Genomic DNA, 18,034 nt, shown 5'->3' on the forward strand with positions numbered 1-18,034 from the left:
CAACGAGAGTAGAGGCATCGGGTAATGTATTAGCCTTGCCTGTGCTCCACCCTGTGCTCCCTAGAAAAAGTGCTACCTCATAGTTGACAATGGAAGAAGAAAAGACCGGTGTACAATACTCCCCGCCTTTGGAATCATTTCCACCTAGGGATTCACTTCCGCTGACAAGGTCTACACCCCATGGTAGAATACATCCCGTTCTGGATGGTCATTCCCCTAGAATTATATATATTTAGCGACTTGGAAAAGACGCTTCTGTGCTGCTGCATTTGATATATTTCAGTTCTTTGTAGTCGTATTGTGCTTCTTTTTGTGACATTCCAAGTTCATGTTGTCTGCCAACAGCGATGCCTTCCAGGGCATCTTGATTACCAAGATTACAAACCAAATGAGGCACCGATCTTGCTTTCAAGTTCAGACGATTTAAATAATTCTACATAACTTATATTTATTGACAGGTTTATTTTCAAATCACATAAATAGATAGACCCAGAATGTTTTATATATATATATGTATATATAGATATACTGTGTACAATAATATACAGTTAAAATGTTTGTACTTCAGAGTTCATTACTCATGCCAGTCTCTTGATCACTCTGATCATCTGTAAAACAGACATCTACTTCACTGTCATTGTCACTCTTAGGCTCTTGGTCCTCAAAGGCATGATCAATTTTGTCCTCAATTTTGCCCAAACTCTGTCCAGGGTGGCGAGATTTAACATGCCTTTCCAGGTCTCGCCGCCTGACCAGGACTTTCCCACAGAATTCACATCTGTACGGAGTGTTGCCTTCAGCATGTAAGCGAATGTGCTTGTTCAGATTGCTGGGATCTCCAAATGGCCTCAGACACACTTTGCATTTTAAGGGTTTGTACCCAGTATGAGTCCTCATGTGGATCTTTAGACCATACTTTCTGGAATACAGTTTCCCACAGTACAGGCAGAGATGTCCCTTTTTGGGTTTGCCATTAGCTGCACTGGGGAGGGACTCCAGTCTTGCCCTGTTCTTGTCCGCAGCAATTTCTGATAGTTGTTGGGTGTGCATCGCAATCTCACGATCGATGCTGGTGATGGATCCCAAATCTGGGTTCAGTGCTGGTCCATTGAAGTAAGACACAGAATCTGGATACTTAATGAGGTTACTGAAATGAAACTTGAGTGGGTAGTAGGGGGAACTGTACAAAAGTTCCCCGTTGTACAGCGTGAAAGGCATGACCGGAATGTTACATTCCCCAGAATATGACTTTATTCCTTCAAATTGGGGGATTGAGAATCTCTCAAAGTGCAGTCCTGTTGGAATTTGGCTGTAGCGGCTCGGGGAGAGGCTGGCATGGATTCCCCGCTCTACATGCTTGAAAGCCGAAGTTTCATCAAAATGTGAAAGCAAAGGAAAACCTCTGATGTTGCTAGTACAAGATAAAATGTTTGATGGGCCATCTCCAGGGTTCAGGCATTTGGAGTGATGGTTGCCTCCTAAACTATCATTTCCTGACCGGCTATGCTTGATCCCTCCTAAAACTTTACTGAACCCTAGGCCACTGCTTTTAACTTCTTCCCTCTGGGAATCAACATGAGCCACTTTTGATAGACTTGTTGGCTTGAAAGCAGACCTCACACCAGGGTAAAATGCCATTCCATTGTTAACAGAAGCATTTCCCACAATGCCTATGAACTGTCCATGATTTCTTGCTGCAGTGACACTCATATCCAAGGCTCTCTCTTGCTCCTCTTTTCCCATTGTCCTCTTAATCACCCCTAGCTTGCTCAAGGCCGGGGATGCAGAGGATTCTTTCTTGATGCTCTCTCGTGCGCCACACCCGCTCTGATGTGGGTTGCTTCTCAACGCGCTGGTTGGGGTAGCTGACATCTCTAATGGCTTGGGAGACAGGCTAAACATTTCTGAGCTCCTGACATGTTCATTGCTGAGAAATGCCCGGCTGTTGTTCAGCGCACAATGGAAATGTATGTGAGCTTTCAGGGTGTTCGGATATTTGAAAGTCCTCCAACAGTACCAACAGATGTAGCGTTCCTCGCCTGTAAGAAAAAAAGAACCATTGGTTAATGTAAAACAGCTTTGTAAATATGCAGCCCACTATGTTTATGCGAATATCCAGAGGAATATGTTAGTCCAAAACAATATTGAAAAACTTAACTGTGAGAAGTTGAAATACAAGTGTTCAGATTACATATTCTCTACATTTGCCTATGCAACATATTTTAATGCTCGGACATGGGTTTCTTTACAAACACAGATAAATCAAATTCATCTGTGACTGGTTGCATGGTCCCTGACCATACCTAAGGAAAAGGTATCAAGGAAAAGCTATGGTTTCTGCTGGAGACCAAATCAGGTCTCTGGTATTAATAGTAGGAAAGGAAAGGTCTCACTGTGCGTTCCATCATCAAATCTCATGCTGGCATGTGTCAGTTATAGTTTACAGAGATAAGTAGAACTTGTGCCTCGCCATGCTCTGCTTATGACCTCACAGACTTCACCACTCATGACATGTTGAATGACATCATTGATGATATCACTGATAACATCTCAAATGACATCACTGGAAGTGGAGGGGGCATAAGTTAAGTTAGCCCAGTAAACTATAACTGTTGAATTTTAGTGTTTTGTGAGTTTAAAATGTTACTTTTTAACTAACATTTTCATCACCTAAAAATGATGTCACTTTAACCTTTGGTTTTCATAGAAGTTTTTTTTAATGTAAAATAAGATATTATTACCATATCTAACTATAATGTCACTTTAATATATATATATATATATATATATATATATATATATATATATATATATATATATGTGTGTGTGTGTTTCAAATTGCTTTAGTGAGAGCATTGCAATAATGACATCATAGTGGGGAGTAGTATTTATAAATAGCCCCAACCGTATGTTATATGGAATCTCCACCATGGAGTGCGCAAAACCATCTTGCAGCTTCGGCTGAATTTGTTTCCCTTGCGAATATTAACAAGAGCATGGTAGGGCCTTCCTAGGCAGGATAGACTGTGTCATCTATGTGGAACCTGGGGGCAGGATTTAAATAACGTTTTATTTCTCTGTTCTCTATCACAATCTTTACGACGTCGATTCCTGAGACCGTTGTTCCTAAAATATAACATTGCTACAGCTGAGGTGGCCAGAAACTGTCTTCTGCCCCCCCCCCCCCCTCGAAAAGTTTGCTTCAAAATCTTCAGTTTTTGTAAACAATTTTTAAATATATTTTAGAGAAGGACTATGTGGCCCGCTTAGTTGTAGTTGGTTGCATAGGTTTCCTTCTGGGTAAAATCTAATGAGTCCTATAATTAGTACTATCAGGTTGTTTGTATCATACGGCTGAAATTGTTATAGTACTTAATGGTATGACATGGTTCGTATTGACTATGTTATGGTTGTACACTAAAGGGTTTATGAAATTGGTACTGTAGGTGCGCTCTTGCACTTCCATCTCCTCTCATGCTGCTGTTAATACTGTCAGGTACAAATGAATAGCTATTAGTCAGGAAAATGTTATCTGTTATGCCTTTTGCATGAATACTAAATAATAATCAGAATTTTTTAAGGATTTTTTTAATTTGTTATCATGCTCAAGCACTTGCACTTGTGTCATCATTTATGCTGCTACTTACTGTATACTGTATACCGAAATTTAGAACTTTTTAATCTGTTTGTAACTTAATCTTCTTTGAATTAAATGCATTTTTATAAACATATTTTAGGAACCTCGCATTGTACAGCCGATGTCATCTAAGAACTAATGGTATAACTCATTTTGCCCTGCCCCTGTTAGCCTTGCATTTACAAGGATTTTAAAATGTATTTTGCTTTCACATCCCACCTCATTGTAATATACATGCAATTATGAATGTTGTACTATTTTACGAAAACTGCAATCTCTGATGCCTTATGTCTTTTATCAGCTTGTTTTTAAGGGTCGGTCGATTTGGTAAATTTGAGTTGTTTATATACATCTTTCTGTGAAACTCTTTGGAGCTCCAACTCCTAATAAAATAATTGACAATTTGACAATTGAATGCAAAAGTGAGTGCAGCGGGTGAACAAAGTAAGTAGCACTGTATTACAGCTGTGTTCTGCACCAGCATTTGAAATTCCTAAGGTAAACTGTGTGGCTGCCTCAAACCTTTGTTCTGTGCACTGATTCTGGCTGCTATGTATGTTTTGTAATTCTGCATGAAATATTTTCATAAATGATGCGGCAGTTAATTAAAAATGAGCTTTATGAGTTGAATTGTAAGTGGATGTATCAATAATGTCAAAAGAGTACAATGGAAATATAGCACAGCACAACCATCTTAAAGGCTGTAAAGTTTTATATTATTTTACATTAATTAAAAATGATGTATTTTTCTAACGTGCGTTGTCATGGAAATATCTTCTTTAAGCACGACTAAGCCCTAAATTAAATCAAGTGCATATGCATGTACATTTTGAGGAATGTTTGTGTCATAAAGAGGCCATCATTTATCCTACTTTGACAAACTTTGGGCAGGCGTCTCTCCACAACTGTGCAGTTATTGGGTAGAAGAATTGCCACAAACAAAACGTGCCCCTATACTCTTTTTACTAACAGATGTTTTGTTGCACAGCTCAGTGTGGAAGTGTGACATGATCATGCCTTACTGGGCCTAAAACAACTGTGTGTCCTTAACATGAAATTACTGTAGGCAGTGGAATGAGCTTGGCCTGTCCCCAATCAAATTACTCTCTTTTCATTGAAGTATACGAATCTAATAATAGCCCTATCTATCAAAGCCTGCCAGTCACCATTGAGACAAGAGAAACCCATCCATCCTACAGAACTCGCCCTCTTAGCTTGTGTTAACCTTAGTAGAAATTCCAGTAGAACAGCTGCAAATAGTTTATTCTAGTTTCAGCTTTGGAAATGGCTTTATGACACAGCTTTATGTAAGTCCAGTGGGAAAACAAGGGATATTATTGTGGCCAAATAAACATACCAGCTGAAGCTAATCCACACCGTTTAACACTAATGATCACTTTCATGATGCAATTGGAACTGGCGTCAACAGGAAATTCCTCCAGTAAAGTCTAAAATCCCATTGGCCAAGAACTGGAGTAGTGTAGAAACCATTGGTAGGCAATGATCTGAAATCTCTACCAGGGTGCACAGATGTAATTTCCTCCAGTTGACACACTGTTACTAACCCTCAACTATATAGATACTGTCCCAGCCATGCAATAATATTATTTGGGGTATTTTTGCTGCTTTCCTTAAGTATCCATCGCCTTTATTTTGGCAATATGTAAAAGGCATTAAATAAAACAAATTGTCCCTTCCATTTCTCAATGGCCCTTTTTGTTCCCCAAAAAATAAAACAGAATGCGGTGTTCTTCAGAAAACATGCTGATGCACCTTCAGCCCCCCATCTTCAACATGCAGCAGATATGAAGTGCTGTTTCCCAAGCTGCACAGAGCTGAATGTTGAAGATGGGAGGGCTGAAGGTGCTCGTTATTACGCCCCAGACCCACGAGTGGCTGCTCCGAGTTGTCCCCTGCACAGAGGTGGGCTGAGAATGATCCCATAACGCTGGCCGGGACCCCCCTCTCGGCCTCGCCAGCTGCTTCCGCGTGGACGCTCCAAGATGGCGCCGGCCCATCTGCCGAGGCGGGAGCGAGGCATATGTCCGCGGACAATACCCCTAATGATCATGAGCCGCTCATTGCAGAAGCGCACAATGCAGGGGCAGGCCGCGTTTAATCACAGCTCCTCCCGGGCCCGTGTGACTCTGGCCGGATGGCGCTCTTTAAGGGGGTCTGGGGCTCATATATTTCCTTCTTGTCAACGCGGAGGCGGATGCTTTGTGCTAGCCGTGTAATGCGTCCTCATTTTATATGTATACTGGTCATCATGTGTGAAAAACGCCGGGGGGGAGGCGGGGGTTGTATCTGAATTTTAGGCAGAGGCTCGGCTTCCAATTCATATCAGAACGACTTGTGTCCGCAAAAATAATGTGGTCGGCTAGCACTTTTATTTAGCACTTTAAAACGAGTGTCGGCCACTCGGCCTCTAAGAGAGAAAGCTGTAGATGTCAGGTAATCGTGTGGTTGGTGTTGCTGCCTCCTCCGGTGCTTTAAATGGGCAGTTACTGCCCGGTAATGAGTGCCTGCACTTTTTTGAACTTGCTGAAATACATTTAATGGGAGAGTACCAGCACTTCTCGTGAGCAAACGGGTATTCTACGGCCTTAGTCCGCCGCAGAGGGCTCTACCGGTCATTAAAGGCCCACTCGAGCCGTAAAGGCCCGAACCGGGGGTGAGAGGCTTTAAAGCTGGAGCGGGCCTTTAAGTGCCGGTAGAGCCCGCTACGGCGGGCTCTAAGGCTGTAGTGAGCCCCTGCACTTCTACATTCTGCCTGAAGCACTGCTGCTTCCTCTCGCGCTCCGATGGGTGCTCGTGTGCGGGGCTTTGGGGCGGCTGCTGCCCGCCTTGTTCCTGGGGAGAGGAGGACATGAGACGCGACTCATGCGGTACAGCGAGATGAGCATCGGGCATCAGTCACGGCGCACCACAGCGGACCCGCGACCGTCCGGCAAGTGCTGTTGCTCTGGGAGGAGTTGTTTGGAGGCAGTTTCAGTGCTTCTGTGGTGAAAGCTGTGAAGCCAGTACGTGTACTCTATAAGAATTGAGATTTGGGAGTACGAATGACCCCTTGCAAGAGCCGCCCGTCGTGTGTCCTCAAGGAGGAGAGCTGCCGGAAGGCCCGCACAACGCGGCTTAATATTAGACTGTAATAAGGGGAAACTTACCACTATGTGCAGACTAGAGCAAGGAGAAACCGCTGTCAACCCGCGCAACCGCTTGCTTATGTCAGATTTGCGAAAATCTGAATTCCCACAGAAAGCTACTTCATTAACCCTGTATCCGTTTGATTACTAGCACCGGATCGCTCAATGGTTCACGCTGATTTTAGCGCTGCGTGGATCCGCCGCGCTGTACTGGTCACCAGACTGTTGGGGGCTGAGGGCAAATCGCGGCAGTGATTGTCCTGTGGTTTTGAGGAGGGGCTACCTAAACCAGTCATTTCATCGGTGTGTATGTGAAGTACAAGTACTTTAGCTGGCATTAGACAACGCCAGTCTTAGGAGGCGCTGCGCCTCCTCCCTGCGCTGTCATGGGTGTTGGTTTAAGGGTTTTGTTTCTGGAACTATCTGCCAGGCATTCAAAGAGCCCGGGCTGGCGGGAGCCCGCTCAGAGAGAGAGCGCTTCCTGCAAAGAGAGCCTCGCACAAGAACCAAACCCTCCAGAGGGTGAGGGCTGAGCGCACATCACCAACATGTCATAACGACGAATGCTGCTAATATTTTACAATAACCTTTACTCGCCTCATTTTTACTCCGTCCCACGAACATGGGAGTTCATAAAAAAAAGTAAAACAAAAAAAGAACAAATGCGCAACACTCGGGTCTTCGTATGATCCTGTGTGTCTCTGCCCATGGCGGACTCGGTGTCAAGGGCTGAAGTGCATCTGCTCCACTGGACTCTTATAGCTTGCAATATTCCTCTGTTTTAGGCTAACCGTTCCCCTCCTCTCGAATTCTGTAGCCCTTCCTCCCTCAACCCATCTTAGTGTGGTGAAGGCACCCTGGCACTGTCTGGAAGCTTACACAACCCTCCACACTCTGGTTTCGGGGGGCAGGGGGGATTTAAACTCTTGCATCGATTTTTTAATTATAATGTTTGTGCAGTATCATATAGGCGAACTCGACCCGAACCTATTGGAACGTTTTACATTACACAAGAGAACATTTTTTTTTGTTTAATCTATTTGTCCAAACTCGCATGATGTTGAGCCGACGCCGAGACTCGAACCCAGTTCCCCAGCTCTAAAGTCTGCAACTCTAGCCGTTACGCCACATCTTTCCTTACAGATATTCCTAGGCCTCAGACTTCGCCCCGACCCCCATTGGGAATAGGCTTTACGCCCCTCGCCATAACCACAGAGAGTTCGCTAACGAAACGTGTAACGTGTGTAACAAGAATATTTCGGGGCAGATTTACAAGCCCCTTGCGCCACATTTGCGTCACTTTCCCCATGTTAAAAATGACGCAAAAGTGTTGCAAGGGCATTGTAAATAAGCCCCCTCATGTTTAACAGAGAAAAATGCATATCTTTTGTATACATTTGATCTGCTGTGATTTTTCGATTTTCGCTTCGTTGTTTGAGTTATGACGGTGTAGTGTATAAAACCCAGTGAAATATGGTTTAGAAGGATGGCTGGCACCACAATAAACTCAACATATATTCGTTAGAAAATTGCCACGAGTGTTTTCGCGCTTGTGTATGTACGGCAGAAAAGTGAACAGTTGTCCAAAAGACAACTTTCTGATCAAACTCTAACAGTTCTAACTATTTGCCTTAAAGAGCAGAAACCATATCATGTATTTAATATGTAATAATTAAAGTACATGCCATGCAAACGTAGAGCGATGTTTTTGGTATAATTCTTATATTTTCTGTTCGTTTGGTGCGCATGTTGGGGCATTTTTTCACGGCATTTAAACGAAAGGCAAAAACAAACAAACATTCTAGAAAAAACACAAAACTTGTGGCAATGTGTGTGTCCTTACGCACGCACAAACTGTAATTTTGCTTTTCAGGTGAGCGTAGCGTAAATAACGCTGCGTAACTTTGTGTGCGCACGCACACAGATAGTGCGCGAGGACGAGCGAATTTAGACTCTTGGTCATTATTTCATAGGTCGTTAGTGCACGCGGCGTCTAAGCTGCGTGAAATATACACGGCTTTGGATACGTCGGTGCGCTGGGCACGCGACCCCTGGATGCGTCCATGGCTACGCCGCGGCCACCGTACCTTTCTCGTCGTGCGTGGGCGTGGCCGTGGTGGGGATGTCGAACCACTGCGCCAGGGAGTTGTTGTACCAGGCGGTCAGCTCCTCGCCCGGCGGCACGTCCCGCAGCGCCCGGTAGAAGACCTGTGTGCAGAGAAGGAGAGCAGAGGCTCAGTACAGGCCGCACCCAAACCACACAGGCCAGAAACACGGCAGCAGAAGCGAACCCCGTTACCTGTCCTCCGGGAACGTCCGCGATCGCCTCCAGGTTCTGCTCCTGGCTGTTCCTGGCTGGCCGGATCAGGCCGATCCAGTCGGCGGCGGGACACCCGGCCTCGTCCAGAAGTTCCCCTCGTACTAAGCGCACCTGGAACACAGCAAGAGAGACACGAGGTTAATCAATGCACGATCAGAGCGAGCTCTAGCAAGTTTAAAAGGCGCATGACGATTCACGTTCACAGTGTCATGCACGTGCCAGCGGCACTTGTAACCGTTAATACACACTGCCAAAACACCAAGGCACCAGCCACAGAGGAACCCCAGCAAACCACAGGCAAGGCCACAGCGCAGACCCAGTATACTACAGGAACGCGTATAAACACACCACACCTACAGCTGAGTCACTTGCAGGCCACGGTGGACACGACTATATATACAGGCGCATAGACTTGAGTGCCAACCTGTAGACAACAACCACACCCACAAAACAGCCCCCTCAAGCAAACACATACAAAATGCAGGCACGCAGACAAAACTCTTGTGAAGCGTCACACACAAAGTGCAGTCACCTGCAAGCCACACGCACCACTACCGTGCAGCCACTACAACACACGTGCAACACTCAGGTACATGTTTCAATTATTCACAGCAAAGCAAATACAGCTTTAAATACACGCTCAGTGCTAAAGAGACATCCGCTGTGCTACCTACAGTCCAGAGACCCATCAACAGTGCAACGTCCTTTAGGCTACGGGCACACCAACAAGTCTGCCCCTGCTAGCCGCAAGAAGACCCACGGGGCACCAGCATGCAACCCACAGTCAGACCTGTAAAATAGACTTACGGAGCAGCGCCACACCTGCAATCTCTGCGTCTTTAGGGAACGCACCCCGGGTGTATTCATCCTAAAACAAATGCAGCCTCACAGAGCAAACAACTACAACGCGGGGCTCGCCAGGTGGTAAGTGCAAATCACGTACTGCATCGCATATTGAACTCACTAAGCACAAATGTTACTTTTACTGTACACCCAGAGTGAAACACGGCAACTGCACGCCTCAGCCACTCAGAGTGCAGCCAACCATTAAATAAAACACGCGCAAATGATTACTTGCCACTCACAACGCAGAATCCTGCAAAACACAGATGCGCCCACAGGGCAACCCTTTACAAGCCACTGGCACACTCACGTGCAAACTATGGAAGTCTTTGAAACACGGCAAAGGCCTGCAAAGCACTCGCACACCCAAAGAGCAACCACGTGCAAAGTCCAGTCCCGCCCACAGCTCTGCCACCTGCAAACCACGAAAACACGCGCGCATGGTGAAGCAACCTGCAAATAACAGCGCAGTAATATACACCATCACAGCAGTCAATGGGATCCCAAATGTAAGTTTTACAACATGTTTTATAACATGTTCAGAGTGCTGTCGGATGCACAGTTCACAGTGCTGTCACGTGCACATTTCAATTACGTGTAAAGTGGACCATCCTCAAATCAGTCGCACATGTGCAGCCACCAGTGGCCGGCCATAGTTATATATTTAATATATACTCGCGCTATAGTTACGTACAACTCAAACCTTCAATATAATGCGTCATTTGAAAACCGAAGCGACTCTCAAACAAGCTCTAATAACATCCCTGTTCAACGAAACGAACTTTCAACCACACCACCGATCAATCACTTGCAAACTATAGGTCCCGCTTTAATGCACATCAATAGTGTAGCCACCTGCAACCCCCACTAATATGCAGTAGAACACAGGAGGTCCATGCAAAACACCGACAAACCTGTAAAACACACCTATTGTGCACCACCTTCAAAAAACTGACAGCCTTTAAAACACATCCACAGTGCAACACCTACAAACCACCCACAGCCTTTAAAACACATCCATAGTGCAACCCCAACAAACCACCGACAGCCTTTAAAACACATCCACAGTGAAACACCTCCAAATCACCGACAGCTTTTAAAACACATCCACATTTGACGAACTACAAATCACCGGCACTCTTTAAAACACATCCACAGTGGACCAACTACAAATCACCGACAGCCTATAAAACACATCCACAGTGGATCAACTACAAATCACTGAAAGTCTTTAAAACACATCCACAGTGGACCAACTACAAACCACCGACAGCCTTTAAAACACATCCACACCACAGCGCACTGCAAACCACCGCTAGACTTCAAAAAACACATCCTCGTGCAAATCATCAATACTCTTCCAACTCATAATCGTGATGCAGTCACCTGTAGCCGCAGATCGGCTTGTAATATAGTCCACGGCTCTGAACATCTCCTGAAGCCACGGAAATATATTTCCCTCCGCTGGTACTACTCCTACAGGTCAAACTGCGGCTAGCATCTTCCCTCCGACCTCAGCTAACAATAATTCTATAGGGAATACTGCGGCTAGCCTCTTCCCTCCGACCTCAGCTAACAATAATTCTATAGGGAATACTGCGGCTAGCCTCTTCCCGCAGAAGATGTTATTACACACGCCAAGACGTTTATAATCAACGGAATTAAAGTCAATGTAAAGTGTTCCCTCGCGGCTACTCCGGGCCATACGTTCCAGAAGAGCCCCGTATAGTTATATATAGGGATGGGACTTCATGCAGTATCGCTGGTGATGTACTGCCATTTACCATGCACCGATCTGTTATTATATAACAACACAACTACTTTGGCAGATCAATAAACCGAGGCGCGGGGAGAAAACGAGATGCGCCTAAAGTCGCACACTTTGGCGGTAGAGGAGCTTGGATTATAACAGACCCCCTGGTTCCACAGCATTCACTCTAGAGACACGGCGTCGTCCAATAAATGACAGCACTATATAGCGCAATGCAACCATAATGCACAGCGCCGGAGAATCACGTAGAGAAATCTACTGTTTGGAAACCTTGGTGAAAACGAAATAAACCTCACGCATCACGCATTCGATATAGAGACACGCGCGTGGTTTTATGTGTATGCGTATAGAGTTTGTCAAGTGCACTTTAATTAACCTAAACAATGTAATTAGGCTAATGAAGTGTGCTATGTGCCACGAATCAGGTCGCCTCCTATGCTCCATATACATAGGAAATAGCACATTGAGGTGTAGACACAAATATACCGCTATATAAACGTATCTATTCCGCAATTAACAGAGCAAAGTATGAGTTTTCGGACAGACATTTCATATCACACCTGTCTGACAAAGCATATAAACACCTGTAAAGAAGCGCGCACTCACGCTTAGAAACACAGGACAGGCCGGCGGTGACCTCGGTCGGCCCTTGTGGGATTTATCAGTAATAAAAGTATTACATGTAAATTAGTGTCGGCTTACAATCGGCTAAATGCATACGTCGCAACATATATATATATATATATATATATATATATATATATATATATATATATATATATATATATATATATATATATATATATATATATATATATATATATATATATATTTAATGGCAAGAGATACATATGTATATTTATATATATTATATATATATATAATTTCAGGTGAACTCGCGTGCCACAAAGTAAGTGACTTTCAAGTATTCCGAATTGGATTGACAGAGAGCTGTTTCCAAGAGGCGGAAAGAAATGTGCCCGTGTTTGGTCGGTAGTGAGCTGAGGGCACCACGTATGCACTATAGATGCAGCGTGTACGACAGAACACGCAGCAGGTTGACGACCTTGTGAGGGGTCCCGGCTACAGTTCCAAACTATGTTGTCACTTCGGTATTTTCAATACGATTATAACTATTATTTAACTATATTCGCATTTCAAATAGATGCACAGAGAAAGGTATACGAACAGCACACAGGTGCTGCGTCTATATACGCCTATGCAAATTAGAGGGGAGGGCCAGGGCAGTGACATATTCACGCCCAAGCGCCCCCACCCACCGTGACAGCTCATGTGACCTCATCTGTCCACCAGCGGTACATCGGAGGTACCTGGTCACTGGAAACTCCTTTAAAACCACCAAGGAAGGGCGTGCGAGCGAGCAATATAAAAACACGTTTAAATAATGCGCACGCAAAGTTATACATCGAAAATATCTCACGAATGAACAATCTTCGTTTGGCGAAGCCCGAAAAAGTGCACACTGCAACCCTTGGTGTGGAAATTATCTGCATACTTGATTTCAAAGGTGCGGATAAATGCACGAATTTTCTTAAAATCCTTGTTTATTTTAGTCATTTGCGGAAAGCAAAATTCGTCTCATTTAGGGAAACAAATCTTATTTTGGCAAACGAATAATGACAAAGTTTGCCGGCGGGGGTGGGTGGCGCTCACAAGAGAAAGCATCTCCCTCAGTGGACAGAGCCGCGGAAACTGACACGCCCACCTGAAGAAGTACACTCTGCCTCCTCTGGACACGCCCCCCCCCCACCCCCCACCCCATGAACGCACACTGCCTTCTCTGGACACCACCCTCCAGACACACACAAACCGCCTTCTTTGTACACTCCACCTTCAGATGCATGGGCCAGCATTCGTTGTACACCTCTTTCCCACCCCCAAAAGATGCATACACACTTCTCAGGACAAAACCCCTATCAGTTGCACGCACAGTGCCTCGTTATCTGGACTCCCCCCCCCCCCCCCTTCGGACACATCCACCAACACATGCACGCACATTGCCTCCTCAGTAAACGTTCCCTCCATTTGCACGTGCATAATCTTCTCTGAACGCGTCCTCCCTGTCCAGATGCACGCACACTGCCTCGGGCGGGCACGACCTCTCTCTTTCCAGGTGCACGCACACTTCATTGGGTGGACACCAACACTGCTTCCAGATGCACGCACAAGATCTTCTTCGGACACGTCCTCCCGTTCCTGATGCACGCACACCGCCTTGTGCAGACACGCACACTCCGCAGCCTGCCCACTGAAGAGCGTGCCCTGCGCTGCGATAAAAGTCCCCCTCACAAAGCAGTCTGATGTGGGAACGGGCCGGGCCCGATGATGGAGCGCCCCCCACCCCAAGGGCTGGCAGAGCATTTAAAAACAATTAAATGCCATTAATGCTCCCGAGTGTGACCGAAGCCTTCCTCGGGGACATTGTGCCTTGTGGCTATTACTTACTGATAGATAACATGCTCGAGACGTAACTCGCTAAGGACCCGGCACTTTGTTCTTTAAATAAAAGAGATTTTTCAGTCCCAGACCGATCGGAAAAGAAACGTTCGGATATTCGTCGAAAGATTTTATATTAAAATATAATCTTGTTTACTGTCCACCAGCCGTTGCATGCAAACATTCGTTTTAATAACAACCCGAAGTTCATGTAGTGTCGAAATTCGATTGACGTTATATCATTATTAACGACTTTTAGCACAACCATTATTTTTTGTTTAACAAAAACAATTTAACGTTTTAGGTCAAGTCTGTGGCTTTATAAAATCATCACGGAAATCCAAAACCGAGTCGCTTTCCACGCCAACTCACTTCACCCATGTCGTAAGATTAATTCCCATTAATTTTTCAAATTAACACGCCTAGTAACACTTCTAAAGATTTCAATATGATCAAGGCCATGCGTCTCTGAACACTATATATTGCTAGAGTACAGGGCAAATCTATGTTTTACATGAATAAAGAAGGAATTTGGTGCCACAGTCGTCAATGCGAAAGAAACAAGAACAGAAGCAATAAGCAAATTAGGAAAGGTCAGAGTCAAACAACTAACATTAACAACTCCTATCATAGATACGTTCCAATAGCTCCTAGACGTCAGCAGTTAAAATAAAAAAAAATCCTATTTTGTTGCTTTAATTGAAATAACAGTCCCTGTGCGGGACAATGCAGCTCATCTGCTGGTCTCTAAATAAACCCGAAGTCCTTACTCTAGTACCAACGAACACCGTTTGATCCTCGCCAAATGCCATTCTTGCTACAATTTGTTAGAGTGGTACAAAATACAATTTCCCTAAATTAATAAGGTACATATTTAAAAATAACTATATCAATGAGCAATAAACGCCAACACGTGTCAAATCAGATAATTCGTCTTCCATCTTTTCAAGATTTGCCAGAAGGTCATTTGGCCAGGGAATGCTGGGTCAAAATGAACTGCACTCAGCTGCACATATAGAAGAGGATCACAGGAGTAAAGTGCTCGTTTGGTATTCTAAAAATAACGACCAAGCACTTAAGTATGGACACACATGAAGCTATGATTCGTTGAATGTAAATGTATGTAAATACATGTAATTGATAATTAGACTATGTGTGTGTGTGTGTGTGTATATATATATATATATATATATATATATATATATATATATATATATATATATATATATATATATATATCCTAGAAAACTCCTCAAAAATATGTCCAAGAATCTATTGTTTAAAAAAAAAACTCTCATAATCCTTGAGGTCGCATACATTCTTCCGATCGGAATATATCGCTTCTTCAGCCAGCGGACGCTTCCATCCCCAATAACAAGAACCAAACAAACAAACATTCTTCCAGGAGACTTGGGCTCCCCCTGGCACAGATCCGCCCCAAGCGAGGGCGGCGCTGCAGGTGCTCCGTACCTTCTTCTTGGCTCCGGGCTCCCGGCGGTCGGACAGGTACTTGCCCAGGCGCAGGGGGGCGGGCACGGGGCCCATGCGCGCCCCGGCTGGGATGCAGCCGTCGGCGGCTACGCTGACGGTGGGCGCGCGGTGTGGGTGCATGGCGCGAGCCGGCGGGGTGACAGTCAGTGTCGCGGCTCTGGGTGGACCTGGCGCGGAGCAGGAAGAAGCTGACGCTGCGGCTCCACCCGCTGAGTGACAGCGCCCGGCGCGCGGCGGCCTTATGAAGGGCGCGGTGGGCGCGCGCCTCCGCCGCTAGGGGCGCTCGAGCGCGCTCGCGGCCAGCTGCCGGGCTCCCAGCCGCGGGGGCGCGGGCAGAGCTTCCCTCGCGCCTCACAACGTGCCCCACCCCCTACCCCCCCAAAAAAACAATTTGTCAACGGAAGAAAGGGCCTGTGCGGCCCGGGGTCTGGAGGGGCCATTAATCCTCAGCATGGGGCATTGTCCCCCAGACACTCACGATATTTTAAGTGACAACCCCACTGCATAATTCCGCCATAAATTTCTGCGGCCCCCATTGTGCGTCCGACAGGGCTGTTTTGGGGAGAGAAGGGGTGCTTTAAGTTGCCTCGCCTCCCCCCTTTCAAGCTTAATGCACTTCAAAGCTCTTTAAGTCTCTCCGCGGCTTTGTGGCGGGCAGGGCCGCACAATGAGCGGCGGAATGTTTTCAGGGCTTGTTAAACATCCATTGAAGGCCGGCGTGTGCCGTGCGGGCCGGGCAGGTACTTGATGGGAACCACCAGAAGATGCGCCCTCTCTGCCGGGGTACCAGGGCGCCCCCAGAGCCCGCACCAACCGAGGGTTCACCACCTCGGACGCAGTCAGTGACTCGTGCACAGAAAACGTGTGATGTGCTTTTAGGGCCATTTCATACTTGCAGGTACCGCATTGTGCACTTGTGAGCACCAAACCAGAGAGCAAGTTACGTTCCCCCATCGTGGACAGCTCTGAGGTCCGGATGATACCCTGGGTGTATTCGCGTGTGAGACGCGCTCCTTTACCCATGTACATTTATTTATCATTACTTTATTTATTTAGAAGCTTTGTAAAGCGCTTGGTGTTATCTCCCGATTATTTCAGTGCGCTCTTATAAGTATCCCCAACAAAACTGAGAGCTTTTTTTTCTGAACTAATGTTAAGTATGACGCACCATTATTTTCACAAAACATCAATCCTTGAAAATAATGCAACGTTTTCCCAATATGACACGCACATGTTCTAAGGAGGACACCACTGATTATTGATTGTATGTCTCATGATTTGTTGTTTTATCAAACATAGTGAAATACACATTTTGCCTGATTTACGGAGCTCTCTAAATGAGGGCACGAGGAAAGCAGTTCTTGTGGTGAACACCGAGGCGGGAGGAATGTAAGGAGTAACATAGGGTGTCCTAGACATGTTGTCAACCTTTAAAACCCACATTTAAGCATCTTTCAGTGAAGAGCGCGTGGGTGAACGTTCTGCGTGGTTATTAAATCTACAATTCTCAATGCCCCTCTCAATGTCCTACAACTTACGCAGCAAAAGTGCATTTAATAGGTATGTAAAATAGAAGCTGATGGCTAAATTGTGATGTGTGGGTTTATCGGGCAGAGTTCGAGAATAGGCGGAAGAACTAACAGGTTGGTCTGGATTAAGATTGATCGAAAGGACAGACAAACAAAAACTACACGTTTTAAAAAATGATCTATCTATCTGTCTGTCTGGCTGTCTATCTATCTACCTTTGTTATGTTTGGTTCTTTTGCAGCACCTGCCAAATGTTCTTTTTCCATGTACAGATATTTAAAAACTGAAGGTTAAATATCATTGAGCAGGTGCCGCTTAAGAAGCAAACATAAAACGAATAGATAGATAGATAGATAGATAGATAGATAGATAGATAGATAGATAGATAGATAGAGAGAGAGATTAGACAAAATTGGGAATTTAAGAAGCAGAGATACACATGGATGGCGAAAAAACTAGATATGTGTCATTTAGAAATGTCCGTTAAATATATAATGCTGCACATTTTCATTTCACAATTTACAATGCCATATATTTGTGGCACCATTGAATAAACTGGGGGTGCAAAACGTGGGTCAGGTGGGGGGCGTCCACGCTTGTAATGAGCACGTTTCTTACCCGTGACAGGTGGTATCCTCCTAAAGCGCACGGTAGATCTGTACTGAGATTTGCACCGAGTGCGGTAGAATACCGCCATCTCACCGCCGCACACGTCTGTGGTTGTTTTACACTATTGTGTAGCTGTGCACGCGCGTGCCGCTATTTTGTGGTTTGTATAACGGTTATAAATACGGGGTGATACTTATTGTTCTTCTCACTCATCATGCTCCCAGAGTGGGA

At 45.2% G+C, this 18,034-nt stretch overlaps 1 protein-coding gene across 1 annotated transcript; it reads right to left on the reverse strand.

Annotated features, from left to right (window-relative positions):
- Positions 1–225: 225 nt before the first annotated feature.
- Positions 226–15,857, reverse strand: PRDM13 (PR/SET domain 13). The gene is made up of 4 exons (XM_086925242.1): positions 15,645–15,857; positions 9,083–9,214; positions 8,871–8,991; positions 226–2,039 (listed from the first exon to the last, which is right to left on the reverse strand). Exons 1-4 carry the CDS (start codon positions 15,783–15,785, stop codon positions 565–567), a joined length of 1,869 nt encoding a protein of 622 aa, XP_086781368.1. The 5' UTR covers positions 15,786–15,857; the 3' UTR covers positions 226–564.
- Between the last annotated feature and the right edge of the window lie 2,177 nt (positions 15,858–18,034).

The sequence above is a fragment of the Lissotriton vulgaris genome, chromosome 6, assembly GCF_964263255.1.
Source record: "Lissotriton vulgaris chromosome 6, aLisVul1.2, whole genome shotgun sequence".
In the NCBI taxonomy this organism is placed as follows: Eukaryota; Metazoa; Chordata; class Amphibia; order Caudata; family Salamandridae; genus Lissotriton; species Lissotriton vulgaris.